Source organism: Scomber japonicus, chromosome 6 (assembly GCF_027409825.1).
Source record: "Scomber japonicus isolate fScoJap1 chromosome 6, fScoJap1.pri, whole genome shotgun sequence".
NCBI classification, from domain to species: Eukaryota; Metazoa; Chordata; class Actinopteri; order Scombriformes; family Scombridae; genus Scomber; species Scomber japonicus.
The window spans coordinates 23,526,752-23,547,878 of record NC_070583.1 but is presented as its reverse complement, the minus strand read 5'-3'; the positions used below and the strand labels follow the sequence as shown (position 1 = coordinate 23,547,878).

Here is a 21,127-nt window from a genome sequence, read left to right as displayed (position 1 = left end):
TAACTTTTTTTTTCTCCAAGCAAGAGGGAATTGAAATAAAAAAAAACAAACAAAAACATTTTCTCTGCTCACATTCTTGTGACAGAAAACAAAGTGTCAGATTTTTTAAAGCCTCCTGCTGTCCATTTCAGCCTTTTTATTTGTCCACATTTCTAATATTGAGTAGTGCTTAGGTTGTGGTTGTGTGTTGAGGACATGACTGTGAAGTTTGGTGGCAAAAGTTTTAGTTTTTGTGGAATTGAATCAGTGCAAAACCTTGGCTTCAGTGCTCAGAACATGGTTACTTAGGTAGGTTTGTGTACAAAAGAAAAGGCATTAGGATGTGAAGTGCTGTCCCCATCTTACACACATTAACATGGTGGAGATACGCAAGTCCTCAAGGCTTTCTTGTCAACTAGACTTTACCGCAAACTGAACAAAAGCATGTCTGAGAAACTGCAGAGGGAAACACAGTACTGTCTCTGGGGAGTCATTTATTTGATCATTGTCTCACAGAGTTTCAACATTTCTGAATTTATACCTATCAACAATGCAAGTGTTTTTAAATAACTGTTTTTACATCCAAATTCATTTGGAGTTGTATTTGCATCCGTGTTGTGTAACCATTCACTCTCATTTTAGCTGTGTTTTGTACGGAGCCCCTCTGGTGACATGGTCAAAAAAAATTTCAATTGTGGCCACAATATAGCTCTACGAAATACTAATTTGTGGCCACGAAATAAGTATAACGTGCACACGAAATATTAATTAATAATATTAATATAATTCCTGGACAGCTGGGTAAGCAAATCGAGCACACCTTCTTTTTCACTGATCATCTCCTTTGAAAATAGCATCATATGTATCAGACTCTCAGCTGATGGAATACATAGGCTATATGAACCGCAGCGTTTAATGATGCCACCAGACGAAGCCCTGCAGTTACAGTAGCACTCACTGTATCACGTTGCCAAGGGAACCTATAGCCTATCAGTGATCAGAATCTAGTTTGTATTGATTTGCAGGCTCTAGCTGAACTACTGAATGTGTCTGTAGTGTTCTCTGGACATTTGTCCTTCAATAAAATTATTATGTTAGCACTTGATGTTTTAATGCTTGGTCCTGATTTGCTGAAGTCTGTTTTACACTGCTACTGTATATTACAGCTAATAGAACCCTGATTAGAAAATTGCGCAATCCTTTATTACCACAGATAATATCTGATCAATAAAAATCATTCATTCCACTTTCAGCTGCATTAAGTTTAAAGTTTCAGAGCTCTACAATGTGCAGCTGTCACCAGAAATACAGGAGGCATTGAGAGTGCACAGAGCACCCAGGAATGATATTAATAGTATTAATTAGTATTTCGTGCGCAGGTTATACCTATTTCGTGGCCATAAATTAGTATTTCTTGCACACGTTATAGCTATATTGTGGCCACAATTTAATTTTTTTTTTGACCATGTCAGGGGCTCCATAGTTTTGTTATTCACCGGCCCCTGAAAAAATACTTAATTTTTTTTTTTTTTTTTTTTAATCTTTAGCAATAGTGGAGCTAAGTGCTCCACTATTTTCACCTGCAGGTTATTAACTTTGTGACATGTTTACAGATTGGGCAATGTGCTGCTTTTTTCAGTGACGACAACTGCTTGCTTCTGCTGAAAACAACACTATCAGAGTGCTACCTGTAGGAGTGAATCAAAAAAGTAAAGTGACAATGGAGTAGGATCTTACAAAACATGAAAAAGATGTCCAGAGAACTCAGAACCAGGCTTGTCCAATTGAAGATCCTGAACAGAGTCTATTGGGCCCCCTCTAAACTATATAGAGTCAAGTTAAAACAAAACCCAGACTGCTGGAGATGCCAGAACGGGGAAGGCACCTTGACTCACATGCTTCTGGTTTGAGATTCACATTAATGTCACAAAGATTATAGGATGCGATATGCTGTATATTCTGAGGGACCCATCCCTGCTTGATGACCTCCCATCCCACGTTGCAGAGTGGGTCCAGGTAGCATTCATGCTGGGGCGCAAATTTATTATTTCAGAATGGAAGGAATCATCACCCCCCCCATGTCAACCTCTGGCACACCCACTTAGCCAGATTAGCTGCACTGGAGAGACTATCATACAGACTAATAAACAGAATGGAAAGCTTTAATTTGAAATGGGAGCGATCCTTGTCCAACATGAAAGAGCCTGATTAGGAGCTATGGCAACCAATCTGAACATGACACCTAACATTGCTTTGCATCATTTCCTAATTTGCAGCGTATTTGACGTTTATGCATTTGTTTTTGTTTCTTGACCGTTTTTTATTTGCAGCGTGATTTTGTAATTACATTTGTTTTGACTTTTGTTTGTGTTTTGGAGTTTGCATTGTTTCTTTACTTGCAGCTGTTCTCCCCCAAATGAAGAGGTTGGCCCTGGTCAGCCACCGTAATGTAGACTACATGCGTAAAAGCTCACACATGAAAGCACAGAAACTGCAGAGGAATGCCACAAAATAATCAATGGTTGCTATAATTAAGCTTTGGCAGAGCTTTTCTAATCCTGCACATAAATGATTTTGGTTAATGAGGGAGCATTTACAGTAACAATACAGATACAGCCAACCCAATCCAAGCAGCCAGTAGCTGCCAATAAACACAGCACCCGGTTACCTAATGATCAGCAGGGTTGTTCAGGGTCACTGTGTGTGAACTCCATCAGAGGTCCATGTTGACGTAGGAGATGATTAGAAAAGCCACCTTGCAGAATGATTAGTGTATGTTGGAGGTGCTGAGATTTATGACAGTAACACAAATGCCTTGTGTGTTTCAGTCTTACATGTAACAACATCAGCAAATACTGTATAAATGTGTGCAGTGTTTATGGAAATGAAAAGCTAATATGGTTTTCTTTTGTGTTGATTCAGAGAAATCTCATCACGTCAGGTTTTGTCTTGCCCTCGTCATTCAACCGTTACCCGGGACAGTCAGTCTCCTCACTTGCTGACATCTCTTTATTCAAACCCAATGGCCCATTATACATCTTAACCCAATCACTCCATTTCTACTCAGCACACAGTCCACTGAAAAGCCATTTCAAGTCATAATCAATTTTGCTTAAATCAATAACTGCTGGTGGTAGAGAGAACATGGGGACTCTCACGGAGATGTCACTCACTCAGACAGTTTGCTCTTTCTGTCTCTGTTGTCTGCTATCAGACTTGGCTCTATTGTTTACTGCTTGATGTTATCAGGTCCACAAGTACACACACATGCATGCACAATTATGTACAACATTCTGCCATATCGGTCTTCCAAGGCAAAATTCTTTGTCAACATGCTGATTTTAATTACATACCACCTTCAACACTGCTTGCTTTTTATTAACTCTCACTTTACAGCTCCCCAGCTCCACTGCACACAAAATACTCCTATCTAAAATCAACATTCCTTGCAAGCTGACAGAAAAAAATTGTGATTTAAAATGGTTTAATCACATCTACACATGTTGACATTTGTTGTTACGAACACATAACCCGGGAAGATACATAATATATTTGCTTTTCACTCTCATTGACCAGCTAGAGGTTTGGCTTCTTGTTTCATTTGTTTCTTACCGGCAGGTGGGGAAAACAGCTGAAGATAATTGAAATTGTCTCATTAAACAATTTGATATTTGCAGGAAGGGTGTTTGTTTATCGTATTTACCACTGCAGTATTTCAGTAAAAGATAATGTGGGTTTTGGCCAGTATAATGTATGAGTTAATGGAGGCTGCAAGTGTTTTACAGAAATAATTGCTTTTTCCTGCATATGCATAAAGCTTCTAGAAGCAGAGGAACCAATCTCATACCCGTTTTATAAGATACAGTATGTAGACAATGCACACAGCCTGTAGGGTTTTTTTCTAGACACCAGGAAACAAACACTACTTCATCTCCAACCATAAAAGAATCCTTCATGTTGTTAAGCCCAAAGTCTAAAATATACAGCGTGATAATGGATAAACTGCATGTGGCATACTGGCTGGCTGGCTGGCTGGCTGTTTTTAAAGTAGAATACATATATACAACACAAAAATAGGACAGTACAAGTAGAATTTCTAGCATTGTAGCTGCCACAATAGTTGCAGCAGACATATTTATTGGGAAGCATCAGTGTGGTTTGAGCTAGTTGTTGCCCATTCTTAAGATTGGCACTGCATGACTGATCCTGCAAATAAAATCTGTCATGAAATATTGTCAAGTTTAAACCCCACTAGCTCCCCTTTAGCTGCATTTTCCCTGACATGTGGTGAGGTGAAGGAATAACATCCCTGAAGGCTCAGAAAGCCATCATTAAGGATTAGACAGGCTGACAGATGTGTCAATATGTGTAAGGCCATCCTCAATGGTATGTGTGAAAGAGACAATATCAGCCCCAAAAGACAAGTCCTCAATGAAAGCTGGTTACCACTGAAAGATACAACTAGTGATTTGTCAAAGTTTATTTTTCCTGTAGATAACTGGTTGCCTGAGACTTGTTGTTCAAGACTATACAGACTGAGTGAATGTGTTATTAGGTATACCTGGACAATGTAATGCAATTCAGCCCTGATAAATCCTTAAAAAAGGTTGTTAAGTCAACTTCAGAGTAATTATTGAGGCTGTTCTGTTAAATTAAACTGCATTATATACCCCCTCTTATCATCTCTTTATATGTATTAACACGTTTTTAAAGTCAAAGTATTTTTCCCACTTACCCATTGTGGTATCCAGCTCTTCTTTTATTTACTGAGGTTTTAAGACTTTTTCTGCTCAGACTGCAGAAGCTGTTTGTGGGGCTCAAACAACTGAAATTGAAATGTGAAAAATTCAGCTGCAACATGCCCTCCAAAAAATAATGTGTGGGCTAATCCTCAGACCTCACTGTGAACAGTTTTTGTTCAAATTGTTGTCTCCTTAAAGAAAATCTCTATCCACAGAGAGGTGTGTGGACACCAAGAAACAATAAGTCAGACAATGTAACATTTATTATTATTATTTAAAAAATAAAAGGTAAAATTCAGGAGTACTAAAACATTCTCTTGTCTACAGTGACCTATATGTTCATTGAATTATCCTGGAGAGTCCTGTGTTTTTATATTAAGACACAGAGAGGATGTCTTTAAAAGCAAAATTAGACATGGGGATACAGAATTAGGAAAATTACACAACCGGCGGCTGCTCCTACTTTGATTCTGTAATTATCACTTGTGGCCACAGTAATCACTGTTTAGCAAAAGTTATATAGTCTTATTTAAAACTTCATGTGCACATAAGTTATAATATTTTTTTTAAAAACAACAATGTATCACCTCCCAGTCTGAAAATAATATCCCTCTCAAAGAAATTGTGTGTTTTTTCTCCATCTCTTCAGCATAAATTCGTGCCATGCACTGTTTATTCATAGCAGAAAAAAAACACTGAATCCTCTGTGATTGAAGTACTGCTCCTGGTAACACCAGATCCAGGGCTTGTTTCTTTATCAGGATAACTCAGCGTAAACAACATGGCAAGGGACAATCTCAGGACTTCTGTCTTTATACGCAGTGTAAACCTTAGTCTTAAGGCGTAGTTGTTGATTCCAAAACTGACAGGCATGAAAAAAGGGATTTAGATGTTGACCCGAACATCTCTCTACCTGGCTTCGAAGCCTGAGAGTAAGGCCTGGTATCATACTGTCCCCACCACCTTGCTTTCTGCAGTAAAGCTCCCAGTCAAAGACATATCCTGGGGGTCAAATGTGACATATTTTCTACGGGCTCATCTACTCTTCTTATTTTTCCTGTGTGGTTCAACAGTGCAGTTGCTGGTGGGATAAATAGTCCGAATGCTTTCCAAACATGTAGACCATTAAATTCCCCCCTGCGGATACCTTACCACCAAAACTTCAAGCACTGGCCAGGACACACATGGGTCACCGCTAGGCCAAATCACGACTTCAATTAGGCAAAAACAATGGGTGTTAGCTCAGGCTACTACTGGCTTGAGGAGACATTCCCACCCACACAGCAGCATTATCTCTCCCACTACAGACATGCATGCATCGCCTGGAGCTTCTCAGAAGACACGCAGTTGGCATCGGACATTCTTGTTTAATTATAGCTCTTCAGAGTAATGCTGCACATTACCTTAATTTTCCCTCATTAATGATTGTCATAAAGCATCCCTCGGCTTCTCCCTTTTTTCAGTTTGTTGATTTTATTAGTCAAACACGGGGCACAATGGGTTGTAAGTAATGACGTGAAATGGTACCTCCAGGGCATCTGTTGAATTAAAGCCATGGAGTTGGCAGGGCAGAAGCTGAGGCACCTTGACAGCTGGGTATTGTGTCTGTGGCACAGTTTCTCTTTTTCCGGGATATTAATATGACAGTCAGTTAGAGGAAGGAGAGACTATAATTTAAAGTCACACAACAGAAAAAAAAGAACTCCTGCTTGCTGTGTTGGTTTTGAGACATTATTGATCTCAAACTGACACACTAAGCCTTTGACCAAAGAGCTGACAACACAGCAAATGATACAGAAATGCTGTTCTTCAACTTGATTGTCTGAGTGACAGTCAGATCTGACAGTTTCAAACAGCTTTCACGCTCAACGCTAGTTTTCAAGTGCCTCTGTAATGCTGTAATTGTTAGAGTCTGGAGTATATGGTCCAGGGTTTCACTTCAGTAACTACAAATACGTATGTCCTCTCAGTAATAAGCTCAAGACAGCACGTTTCTGTGGAAATGCTTTAAATGAGACAGTGATGATAAGAATGGAGGAATGCAATTGAGGAAGTGGAACAAAAACTGTGAAAATAGTTTCAACAGGATTTTTTTTTTTTCATTTAACTTTGGCATTCTTTCATTCTTTGGCAGTTGCCTTTCCTCTTCCATTGAATTCACATGAATGACTAAAAGATTTCTCCAGATTCAGTCTTGTCTTTAAGGGTCTGAAGAAAGATGTCAAAATATCATCTCCAGCAGGAAGTGTGTAAAGCCGCCTGTGCAGGCGCTCTGTCAGCTCCTAAGACAGCGCAGTCGCTCTCCCTGACTTCCCCTTTTTCATCTTGCTCCAGAAACAGGGAAAGGTTCCACTGACAGTAAGTAAATAAGCCAATTGCTTTTCACTTTGGCAAGAGAGGGGGGCCACTCTGGAGGGCTTGTGTAAATGGAGCACTGTGCCGACGCCGGAAATATTTACTCTGTCACCGTGGTGCATCACCCAGAGATCAAGAGGGCTGGACTACTGAGACATATTGCAGCAGGGCCTGAGGCTATAGCCTCCCCTCAAGGGTGACTCTTCCCCTAACCTGGCCTACTTGTCATGGAGATATAATCTGTATCCTGGGGAGAAACAGAGGAGCGAGCAAATTTTGTTTTTCCAGCAAGACCTTGGCATATATTCAAACACACGTGAGAATGCATGAGTTCTACTTGGACTCCCATTGCACTGAGGAGATAATGTGCAGGCGCACACTGAAGATGGATAATATAGGATCACAATGTAAAGAAAAAGTGAATCTCCCCACCCAGGAATACTACAGATTTACAAACTGAGCAGAGTGCACAGAGAGGAAGAAAAAGGAATGGAAGACAGCAGTGAGTGAGTCTGATCTAATGTAGAACCGCCTTTCTACAGCTGTTGACATGTAGTACACAAACAGATGTAGTACAGGTCACACAGGGAGGCCTGCAGGGAGCTCCACCAGCATCTCTGAACAATTAAAGTCCCAATGCATGAAAAAATGAAGACAAGAGAGGGAAAAAGAGGAAGGGTGGCACAGAAGTGTCACAAGCAAGGCCCAGTTACATAACCAAAATGTCTATCCAAATCCAACACCGCAGGGACTATTAAAAATGTCTCTGTATAGAGGCTGGAAAGGAGAGCAAAGCAGAGTGGTGTAAAATGTGAAGTGGACAGACAGGCAGAACTGGATATAGTGATGATGCACAAAAACCCCAGGACTGAACTATATGCTTACAGTATCAGCATCACCATAAATTACTGTTTATGATGCTCGCTCAGTTCATACAAGGAGACAGACATGTTTCCAGAGGGGGAGAAAAACGGAGACATATTTTCTGTATGACGATGGGCTCTGACAGTCTTGCACCATGTGTCCTTGCACTGTCTAATCACTTGTTATCTTGACACTTCAATGAACTCTGAGATGATACCACTCCTCAGTATTCACTGATGAGCAGCCCTTATTCAAAACAACGGGTCATCCAATTACAGAGAACCTAGACAAGGTCATCCGCACCTGTACATACGGAATGAAGACCAGCGGATCTCAAAGCATGCAGTGTCAGTTCCTTTGTGAGGTTTACAAAAGACCAACATGAAACTTCAAAGTTATTTTGATATTGGAAACCATTCTAGGAATAGTAATTTCAGTGACGTGCTGAACCTTTGATGTTTCTCCTTTTATTTTTTTTTCTTCTTTTCAATGTAATGAGTATCTGAAAAATATTCTACCAGCACCATTCAAAATGCCCCTGTGGTGCTGATTCTGGTCCTCTTAAAAAAAAAAAAAAGCTGACAGCTGCAGGACAAGCCTCTCCCATCGTCGTTCCTAATGCATATGGAAATCATGCAGGGCAAGAAAAAAAAGAAAGACACAAAAAAGATCATCGGACCTGCATCCCCACATGAAAATGATAGTTAAGGGGCAAGATGCTCCATCGGCTAGAGTACTCTATAGCCCCTGTGGCAAATTGAGGGAATGGCTCAGCTTCTAGCAAATCTAATTGCATTTGAATTATATTAAAATGTTTCTGCTTTAGACACATGTTCCCAAGAGGTGTTGTACTTTAATTTTGCTGAGAAGATATTATGTACAGTAATTATGCCAAGAGACTGCATACTCAACAAAAACAGTCTCCTAGAGGAGCTTTCAGAACCAGCCAAGGAAGTTGTTTCACTCATTGGAAGGAGAGCAGTCAATGGGCAGATTGATGCAGAGATTTAATAAAAAATAAATTATAAATAAACAAGGCAGATGTTCCTGACATAAAATATACATACTCTATAAATGTTGACAGTATCATGCCAAATTGAGTTTTTGTCCTTCAAGAAAAATCGCAGTGAATTCTTTTCTTTTTTTACAAGCTTGGTCTTCTTGACACATTTTTGGCCAACATACTGTTATACTCTAGACTGATGTTGTACAGATAGTGGGCACAAGCAGTCCTCCGAAAAGAGCTTTACAAGAGAGTCTAGGGAGGCCAAAAAGGAAGAGCCCTCTAGACTTAATAAAAGTACTCATAAGTGTCAGAAGTTGCTTTTAGGTGCTCTAAAAGTAGGTGAATATGAAAAAGTTGTTAGTTTATTTAACTGTTTTTCACATTGCAGAGTTACTTCAGTATCAAGTTAGACCTGGAAGCATAATACTGTTTTCATTTACAGCAGGATGTGGGATGTGATGTAGCCAGTGCAGCTCAGAAGTTAAATATAATGAGGAGTTAAATCCAGGTTATATTCTATTGTTAAATAACAAGTTGAAGACTCGGATTCTCTTGTAAAACTTGGATGTTGGTGAATACGATGTCATCCTAATTTACAGGTAAAGTTTTAAAGGATACAAGGCCATGTAAAATGCTGTAATTTTACATATAATAAAAACAGAAATGGTCCCAATTTTTTTCACTACAGACCTCAAAGCTGCAGCTCACGTCTCAGACTTTTTCAGTGAATCAGACAGCAAAGAAGAAACCAAATAAAAGAAGCAAAATGAAATGGTAATCAAATCTAATTATGAGGCTACAGAGATTTCATAATGGAGATGAATAAAATAAATGAATAAAAAGACATATTGTCTATTTAATTGTAAAGCCCTCTTTGGACTAAAAGGAGAAGAAAAGGTTGTAACACACTTTTCCCATCTCGGCTGTATACTCTAGATGTATATAAGACATTTTAATAATGGGTTATAAGTGTTGTTACATTTAATCCCATTCTTTCATGTAGCAATATCCGTGGTAACCTAGAGAGCCTAGGTCTGAAGACCCTCGAGATAAAAGTTTACTGAATGCTGAATAACAGGAAAACAGAATTTAAATAATGTGATAAATAAACATGAATAATTTTTCATTTTACTGGAGGGCTGAGGGCACAAAAAGACACAAGGATACACCTGGTTTAAAATGGAGAGAGGATGAGGCCCTAAAATATCAAACCATTATACCTTGTCTGCTTCATATGTTATTACCTGAACCATTTAGTATAATGGAGAAAACTGCTGTGACGAGCAGTATATAATCTTTGGACAAGAGATTGCTACGATGCTTACCAAGAGAATTGTACAAGAGCAACTCTATCCCCAGTCTGACATTTTTGCTGAGAATAGTTGCAGGAGAGAAACAAAACACAGATCTGAAAACAATTCATTGAAATTATACCAAAGTGGGTTTTTTAGGACTTCTAGCCCTGACAATGACATGGAGACACTGCAGAGAAAATTAGAATACCAACTAACTACATAGCCTTATAATCTAGTGCTTGAGAAGACAAACTGCATTTTATCTATACTCAAATCCAATTAAAGTGGAAACGGGATAGGGGCTCAAGACACATTTGTATCTACAGATTCAATCTGCACTGCTATTCAGAAGCAACAATGGATTATTACTTTATCTGATTGCAACAATTATTGTAACAATCAGCTTTCCACCTGGCAGACATTTTGACTGTCAGTGCAATTTTCAGCAGCCATTTGAAGACAGAGCACATATCTTGCCAGAAACATTTATTCTCTCTCTCTCGCTGTCACAGCTATTGGCCAGGCCAGTCTGAAAAAAGAGCTGTGCTGCACCCATATGACCAGTGTTTAGTCAACAGGTCCCTAGACAAGACTTACTCAAACTGCATACCCAAACACACACACACACACACACACACACACACACACACACACACACACACACACACACACACACCAAGTCCCGTGCCTTCTCACACATGAGCAAATACCCTGGCCAAGGAATGCAGCAAGGACCATGAATCATCAGAAACACACACACTGCTCACTCCCATTCATTACAGCAGAATCCCAGCAGTCCTCCCCCTGATCATTTGTCTCCATGGTGTCAGGGCCACAGGCGTTTCTATCAAAGCACCTCAACCTGCTGGGGTCCACAGGTCCAAAGGAGAAGCATCAACGATATAACAAGACAACCAGCATTCTGGGCAAGGCAAGAGCTAAGGAACAACTGACTGATGATGACCACAAGAAGTCATCATGATTTACAGATACACACATACTCCCTTAAAAAGCTCCTCTTGTCTGTGAATGCATTGTCATTGTCCAAAGGGAGGCAATTATTGGGCAGCACCACTTACCCTTTTCCACCGAGCTGGAGCCAGTGCTGGTTCGGAGCTAGTGCTAGAGCCAGTGCTCAGTTGGTGCTAATCCAAGGACCTCTTACGAACCTGTTGCTTTTCCACCAGCAAGGAGCCACGCAATTACGTCACTGTATAACGTAGCCTTTGAAGCACTTCCATGATTCACCAGTGAGAGGCAGCATAATGGCACACGGCATATAGCCTGCCGGAAACGAAGAAGAAGAAGAAGAAGACGACAGCTCTGAAAAAAAAAAAAGATAAAAATAGTACTTTTAATCAACAAATCTTTAACCCTCTGTAAATGCCACACTAGTCAGCTAATGAACGTTAACCCTGCTAGTCTGCTAATAAACGTTAACCCTGCTAGCCGGCTAATAAACGTTAGCCCCGCCCCCAGTCCGCTGACGTAATCGGCTCTTGCTTTAGACCAGCAAAGAGTTGGTGCTTGCTCTGGCTCCTGTTCTGAGGCTCCAGGGTGGAGCTTTGGCGGTGGAAAAGCAAAGAACCAGTGCTTAGTCAGGCTCTGGCTCCGAACCAGCACCAGCTCCAGTTTAAGATTAGGTGATTATTTGGGCGGTCCTTTACAAATCCTCTGTTACACTGGTCAAGTTATACATAAAAGTAGCTGCCATACAGAAACACCATGGCTCCATGACTATAAAGTACGTCATTGTGTTTGTATAGGATTACCATAACTTTTTATTTTCAAAAATTACTGGGTTTGTGTTTACAGCACATGTAAAGATCTCGTACTGTTTCTCATAATCTAATGTACACACATTAGATTATGAGAAACATGGGAAACTATTCACAAAAACAGTCATTCCTAAATATATACAAAACTTTTTTCCCCCTGGAGAGTAGAATGAAGAAGTACTATGATCATGTTATGTTGTAGTGTGATACACAGTACATGAGTTTATATTCAAACTTTTATTCACTAAACTGTGACATTGATGTTACTGAGAAATCAACTCACACATCATAACATGTTGTCATCCTGCTGCTGGTTTTAAATGAAGTTTTAAAAGGTAAACACCTGTTACTATGGGAGGTATTGAATGCCTACATCAATGAGAGATGTTTGTTAGTGCAAGTGAAAACCACTCTGATAATGCAACTTTGAAAGAATGCAAGCTGCTACCAAAGACAACTAAAGAGGAACACAAAGCCAAACATGGACTCGGAGCAGGACCCGTCAAGAATTACAACACAGCTTAGGTGCTCAGTCTTATGGGTTATTGCATTTAAATAAAAGTAAGTAATTATTTAAGGTGGACATGTAAACTTACTAATGATATTTTCCCACGCTGAGACAGAAATGTCAAACGCCTCAGTAAAACAGATGGGCACAACCAACAAGGCAATCAATGTTGTAACAGCATAGCATCTGTTGATACCACAGCTGCTATACCTGCAGTTTACTAATTATACTATGCCTCATATAACTTTAATATTCCGCTTGGTCACACGGGTACATGCTATGTGAATCTTTTAATACTCTGGCATAGCAGAAGCCAGATTTCATTCAAATTATTCATATGTCAAACAGCCACATTAAATGTGCAATATCCCTCTTGAATTTACCTTAATTGCAGTTGATAGTAGTAGTAAACTAAATCTTATTTTGTGTCACTATAACTAACATAGTGATTTGTTTATGTATCCTTTCACCTCTTAGTGTACTTCCACATGCACACGCAGACCCCAAAAATAAATGAATACTCATATGTTGGATTAAAGCTAAACTACTGCAAGTTTTCCATGTGACAGGTTTATGGTAATTTGATCATGTTTTCAATCATGATTCATCAGTGTAAACTAAAATAAGGTCTTAGATTTTGACACAGCACACCTGTTTCATGGATCTAGAGAGGTCCTTCATTCACTCCCTTCACCTGGTACAAATTTGCCTTTGGAGCCCCTGTCAGTAGGGATTGCTCCAGACAATACAGCCTCCAGCATCAACGCCCACAGCTGCAATAAAGTTACCTACAGGGAGAATATTAAATTGCTTAAAAGGTTAAACAAAATCTAGGGAATGAATGAACAGTGTGTAAGACAGAAAATTAGTTGTCCATCTACTGCACAAGAAGTTAGCATAACACCGACACCACTATTATCTAACGGTTGATGATGAATGAGTCCAGCCAATTACAGGGTCGTCAAACTGTGAGTTATCATCAAGTAATTGATGACGAGCAAACAGTGCAATGTCCAAATGAAAGTACCATTGGAAAAGCTGCAAACACAAGTGTCATACTGAGCTTTAATACCATGCATGCTAATTATTCAGCTCCAGTGTTACATTATGACAGAAATAGGTTTAATTTAGCGTTAATGCCACTGTTCAGCACTAGCTGCAGGGTCCCCATAATGTGAGACAAGTCTCTCAGCAGGGACCTCTCAGCCAGTCGTATATTAAGTAATTTCTACAATATATTGTGTGTAACTGAATGATTGGAGTGTATTCTGCCTTCCATGTACTGTATCATCAATATAGTGAAGTTATTTCTGTTTATTTATACCTCAATTTCAAATTGTATTTTCCACAGTCTAACGTAATGATTTAATGGCTTTGATTAGCAGTAATTCTTCATACTAACAAAGGTCTTTGTGTAATTTAACAACCATAAAATGAAACCATCTATGTAAAGTTCCCTCAATAGATTTGAATTTCCATTTTAAGTATACGGGTGTGGTGACAATACAGAAAACCACCCCTTGACCTTTGCAGAGCGTCCTTTTAATCAACATTTTAATTTTGATTATTTTATTTAGACATGCTCATCTGCTAAGACAGCAAGAGCAAACTATTCCTAAGTAACAAATGTAAATCTGCCAATCACAAAATCTATATATAAATGTTTCCTAATGTAATTCTTTTCTTAGAGTTGTGTAATCAGCTTCATTAAAATGAGAAAAAGCAGGTCTGAGAATTGAATTATCAAGTGACTTCACTTAAGTTGAGGCTTGAACAATAGCTAGAGTTTCCCTGTTTTAAATGAAAGCTTATGGGATCCGGATGTAAATACAGGCCGAAAATAACTTGCTAGACCTGACTCCCTGGGGAGACTGCTAGATTTACCCTGGCAGAAGTACAAACCTTGTTTTTTTTTCTCTCTCTGCAGTGCTATGTGCATCACTGAATAAAATGTTTCACTTCAGATAGCTAAAAGAGCCACCAAGTCCTATCGAGCCCCATCTGTAGCTGTTGTATGATTGACTAGTGGTCTGAGGTAGGGATGGGGTGCATGACATAAAAGTCTGGATGACCACCAACCTGCTCAACAGTCAGAAGACAGAACTCATGGTTGTCGCTCCCAAGAATCTGCTCCACAAAGTTGATGATCTTGTCCTTCAAGTTGATGGCTCCTGCATCTCGCTGTCCTCGGAGGTGCGCAATCTTGGTGTTATTTTGGACTCCACACTCTCATATGACACACACATTAAATCTGTCACCAAATCCGCCTTCTTCCACCTAAGGAACATTTCAAGACTCCGTCCTTCACTCTCTGACTCAGTTGCCGAGACTCTCATACATGCATTCATCACCTCACGTCTGGACTATTGCAATGCCATCTTGTATGGGGTCCCCAATAAGACGCTGGACAGGCTCCAACACGTCCAAAACTCAGCTGCCAGGGTTCTCACTCGAACAAAACCCTGGCAGCAAATCACCCCCACACTCAAACAGCTGCACTGGCTTCCAATTAAATTCCGCATCACTTTTAAACTTCTTCTCCTCTCCTTTAAATCGCTTCATGCCCCCAATGCACCCCTGTACCTAACGGACCTTCTCCATGTCTACCACTCTTCACGGGACTTGCCGACTTGGGCCTCCTGTCCATCCCCCGCACCAGAAGGCAAACCTTTGGGAGCAGGGCTATACAAAATAAAGTTATTAGTATTATTATTATTATTTAATAACTAACAACTTTTGGCACTACTTACAACAATATCTGACTTAGTGTTCTTGAAAGACATAGATTTTATTACATCTAGGAAGTGATAGAGGAAGTACATTAAGTTATAGTAAGGGAACAGCATAGTGAGCACAGTTGTAGGAAAACTCAAATCAATATCTCCAAGCACGGCTGGCGAAATAAGTAGAAGTTACCTTTCCTTAGCATTTAAAGACAGGTTTAATCCATCTCTGCACACTACAGGCAACAGATGCAGCGCTCAGCAGAAACGAGACGTTATCAGAGGAGAAATGGGGAGGTGCTGCTTCACTGATGTTCTGCTTTAATACAACATGAAAGTCAGGTTTGCAGGGGAATCTGTTGCACATCTGAGCGAAACCTGAGGAGATAGAGGGCATTGTGTGCCAGCCCTTGAATAAATCTCTTAAACATAGTGCAAGTCCTAAAAAAAAAAAGAAAAGTCTACATGTTTTCGCTTGTCCTCTATAGGAGGAGTTCAAAATCTGCTGCTGTAAGTGATTCTTGTGTCAAATAACATTACTGATATGTACATACAATACTAAGATTAAGACAAGTACACCTGTGAGAGTCAAACAAGAGAGTACAACAAACAATGATTTGATTACAAACATCTTTATTTTCAATATTTATTATAACAAAAAAAAAAAAAAGAAAAAAAGAGACTGAACTACAGACGTTCCCAGGCATTGAAAATATGAACATCTTGTATCTACTTAAATAGAAGGCAGTACATTTCCCATCAAGTCTGCACTGTCCATGTGTATATGTGCTTATGTTTGCAAGTATGTGAGAGAGAGAGCAAAAAAAAAATAGTCAAGAATAAACGTTCTTATCAGGGGTGTGCAGGTCCAGCCCAGTCATTTTGAGTGCTCGTCAGAGGGTAAAAAGAGTGCTCGCTACTGTGCTGTTCTTCTGCTTAAAGCAACTACCATCCCCCACATGACATCACAATGCATGCAGTAACAACGGGCTGACTTAAGACAGACAGTGATGATTTCTTTTGTGGCTAACTGACCCACTCTCTGTTCCTATCCCCAAATATCAAAAAGAAAAAAAAAACCCATGTCTGTTATGTTCACCAACAAAAAAACAGTTTCCACAAACAGGCCACTGATCATTATTTCACAAAGGAAAGGTGAACTGTCACTCCACTGGTACTCCATCAGTACTTTGAGTATTACTCATTCAAAGGGTAGTAAAAAGAAAGAACAAAAAAACTACACACAATTGATATGAAGACAACATATCGTACATTTAGAGCTATTTGTTGGTCTGTACAGAAACAAAGGAAACTTAACACTTGGCTTCGATCACAGTTTCCTACTGAGCAGCCATTTTCCTGATGTTCATGATCAACCTCTTGCAGTAGTCCCTATGGTCAACGGGCTTCACATCCATCACTGTAGCCTTGATCCTGGATTCATCCTGTCAAAAAAAAAAACAATAGGAAAACCAATTCAGGTGATATACACACACACACACACACACACACACACACACACTTTCTTCACAGTGAAATCCAGGGTCACGAGACAAGACACAATTTCATCATGTTTAACACATCCACCAGCACCGAGGTCTACTGCTCCTTCAATGTCAAAAAATATCCTTCAAATCTCATTTAGCTGTAGTTTTCCCCCCCCTATATTAAAATAATGTAGATGTATTAAATGTAAAGCTACAAGATGTTAACAAAAAACACATGCAAAACAACCATACATGCAATATATTACTCGTCTGCTGCAACACATCTTCCCTTCCCCCATGACAAAGTGGGTTAATGCGAAACATTTGAACTGTATTGTGTTTGCATTCTTCTGAAGGTTTCATACAAAAAGAGGCAGCTTTCAAAGCCATCACCACCTCCACAGCTGTCTAGACAGTGGAAGGTCATTTCTACCAGGGCTATTATTACTCTCTGCATTTAAACACGGGCTACACTCATTTTGTCTCCATTAATCCTCCGCTGCTAAAGTGGATGAAATGTAATTCATATTCCTTTTGTTTGGTGCCCACAGTCTTAAAGAATAGCCCACTATAAATCTCTTTGTTTGGTGTGTTGACATTATATAAAATATATGAAAATTGCATCATCATATTTTGAAATACATTAAAATTACCTTAGCCATGATATTAAAATAGTGATATTTTGTTGATACATTGACAAAAATAAACATGTCACAGCTTGCTAATTTTTTAGTAGAGGGTTGGGAGATAGTTGTGAAGTAGAAAAACAGGTTAAGACCCTCTTTACTTTGCAGTAGGAGAAATACTTGTGATCAAGGCAGACAGAAGAGAGTTTGAAGACTCTGGAAATATCTTAGCAGCGGTGGTTGAAAGGCACCCTGTTGCGTCTCTAGTAGTGTTATGCAGCCATGTTTTTTACGAGTGATCCCCGTCTTGTCTGTGCTGTGTACACAAGTGTAGCAGCATACATGTGAGCGATATGATACACATTCTGGCTGAGGATTTCTGGATTATATCACTGATCAGTTGGCTGAGGTAACGCTGCAAGAAACGTGATAATGTGTCAGACGGAAGGAATAAGAGGACTGCAGGCTAAACATGGAAAGAAAATATGTAGGTATTATAATTTTTTTTATTTATTTATGTGCTTTGCAAATGTTTTATAGAGACAGGAAACACATTCAACATGTGCATCATGCCTCAAGGTTGTGTCTGGTGAGTAATACTGAATGTAAATGTTTCCAATAAACTCCACTGAGTACCTTCAAATGTTATCAAACGGCCATCTGGGCTTTTAAGAAGGTTGTCAGAGATTGATGTCTAAGAATAACAAGATGTTTAATTCTGTGACATGAAGGTAATCCTCTATGCAAAAGATGTTATCATATTAAAGGTGAAGACCTAATTAAGACCTACACATTCCTATATGGCAGCTCCTTTGACACTGTGGTTACATTTCAGCAAGAGGAGAAAAATCCAATATGTTTCTTTTCAAATGGAAATAACTAAACTAAGTAGTAACATTCACATCTGCTCCTCGATTTAGTTTAGTTGAACAAAGCTGAATTAAATCCTTCCTATAGATCAAAAACACATTTATTATCCCTTCTAATCAATGTTGAGGAAGACTTGAAATTAAATACATCTTCTATAGAAATAAAACGGCTCTTGAAAATTTCAAAACACAAACCAGATGTTATTAAATACCACAAATGTCACTCCGACATAAAGACATTCAAATCGTTTTAATTTTCTAAACAGATTTTAATCTATAAAACGATGAACAGTGTTTTCTTCTTCCTATACTGACGGTGAAGTAAATTGTGGTTGCGTTTGATGGGTGGGTGACTAACTGTGTGTGAATCTGCGAGCAGCCAACACCACACAGCCAAGTCGGGTGTTGAGCCACACTTGGACAACCTGTGCTGAACCACCCTCCTACAGCCAACACTGCAAGTGTATGTACACATGAGCGCTAGAGGAAAAACACAGAAATTTGTTCTACTGCGACCTTCTTCTAACAGCTTTAAACTTGCCAGGAACACTTACAGCACAAGATAGCCAAAGAAAAGAACATATACACAAAACCAGACATGTTATCCTCCTGCCCGGCATCTAAAAAGGAGAGCGGCGGAGAGAAACGAGTCGACAGAACATTGACTCATACACCAGCGTCTAATGAGTAACTTCAAAATCTATCAAATGTTCACTCTAAATCCTCAACTACACATAATCTTTATATGTCATCCTTGTACACAATAGTACACCAGTGGTTGTTACCCAGCCCTGGAAAGCTGACTAAGTGCAGTTGATCTTTGCTGTAACAGACAGCCAGCAGCACTAAAGGAGGACCAGTGTTGAAACCCACTTCACTACTCTACTACTCTACACTCACACCTCTGCCCTGCCCTGTAGCCTCAAAGCAGTAAAAGACTTCATCATGTAATTAGTGATCCTCACTCTTGTCAGGCCGGATTTGTGTTGAAAACTGGGTCTACACTGATTGTGGGGCTGTGCTGCAATGAAAGGCATTGAATGGTTTTTTATGTTCTGTCTGGCCTTTTTTCCCCCCCATCAGTGACATCCTTGAATCAGTAATAATGTTAAAACATAGCCTGAAGGGACAACGAGACCTTAATAACAGTACAACAGCTGGACTATCACAGCTGCAAACAGCCAGTCCTGATTACAGGTGAGATAGTGACTTCAGTACTGAGCAATAAGAACTTTATATTTGTGTTTTGACATTAATAAAATCACTCGTCCACTGACATGTTGAGAGTTGCAACACAATTACCTTCAAGTGTTACTCTCAATATCTAAATAATATATTTTGAATCTCAAAATACTGTATTGATGTGTTTGAAAATAATTACATTACGCATCACACCCACATGAACAAACATCATGTTTGTGTTTATGCTTTGATAAATATACTAAAATAGGACACTGTGCTCATATGAACTTTGGTTCAGAGTGATGTGAGGCAGCACATAGAAAATCAAAACATCATTATCTTCTAGGGTTGGAAAGATCAGTCGATTAAGATCGTTGTTAAGATATGATGGTTTTGTACTGCTGTCATTTATAGATGTTACCTCTGACAGAGAAATTATAATGGCCTATTTTATATTTACTGACATTTTATGGACAAACGATTCATCGAGAAAATAATCAGCATGATTAATGAAAATAATCCTTTGTTGGAGCTCTGTTATCTTTTATGTAATGCAGTTATAGTTGAGTTGATAGCAACACTTATCTCTATGAGGCTGCAATTAAGTATTTTCATATTTGATTTCATGGTGAATTCTGCTTACAAATGAATTAAATGATCAAAGTCATTGCTGGTTATTTTCCCCTGATTAACAAATCAATGTATTGTTTCAAGTTTAATACCACATCTGTACGCATACGGCTACAAATCTGAACTCTACCTTCCCACCATTAGTTATAGTCAGGGTGACCTTTAATTGTGCTGAGAAAGTGTTTTAGTGTCTAAATGGTATTACAGGTCATAATTACATCACACACACAAGTGCTGCAAGTGCTTGATTGAATTATAAATGATAAACCCTGTTGGGAAAAAACAGGATGGATGGGTGTCAATATTTGTTACCGCTTTGTCCCACATCGAGCCTATACAACACTGTAGACATGACAACGTACGACAGCGCGGCACAATGGTTGGCTTGTTGAATTTAGAAGGAGAAAATAAACTGAAAGAGGGCTTTGCAGGTGTCTCTGTTGAAGGAATATGGGGTTTGGAGGCAGCAGCCAGTACATGCTTGTAGCCGTGCCACTGGCTGTTAGGATGCTGAGCTGAATGTGACAGACACAGTGGCCTCTTCTGTGTGTTGAAGGCGGATGCAGCCTCTGGCTCTGCTCCAGACTTCCTGCTCAGAGTCCCAGTCCAATCAATTCTTTTATGTGCTTCCCTCAAAACAAACCTCTATCTGTGTGGCCTACAGGAAATAGTGACCGCGACTAATCTGTGTGTGCACCCTTCACAAAGCCACTGAAAATGAGCAGCATGACCTAGAATGTTGCTCTTTTTTTAAAGATTGCACTGTCAGTCAAAATGAAAGCAGGTTAGTTGTTGTTGTTTTTTTTAATGACTGGGCAAAACAACCAAAGAATACAAAGCGCGCGCGCACACACACACACACACACACACACACACACACACACACACACACACACACACACACACACACACACACACACACACACTCCTGCTTTACTTACGTTATACGTTTCTAGCTTCACTCTGTTGCGGAAGACAAAAGAGTGGAAGTTGGCTTGTTGGAAGATTTCGTCAAAAGCAGCTTCATTCTGAAATTGAGAGACAATAAAATGGATTAGCTCAATGTTCATGAAACAAATCAAC

General features: G+C 39.4%; 1 protein-coding gene across 1 annotated transcript in view; it reads right to left on the bottom strand.

The window, feature by feature from the left end:
- Positions 1-15,895: 15,895 nt before the first annotated feature.
- Positions 15,896-21,127, bottom strand: part of rpa1 (replication protein A1) — a 34,331-nt gene continuing 29,099 nt past the window's right edge. Inside the window, exons 16-17 of the mRNA XM_053321183.1 lie at positions 20,986-21,072; positions 15,896-16,695 (exon numbers count right to left, since the gene is read on the bottom strand). Coding sequence (XP_053177158.1) covers positions 16,591-16,695; positions 20,986-21,072 — 192 coding nt within the window. The 3' untranslated portion in view covers positions 15,896-16,590. The remainder of the gene's footprint in view (positions 16,696-20,985; positions 21,073-21,127) is intronic.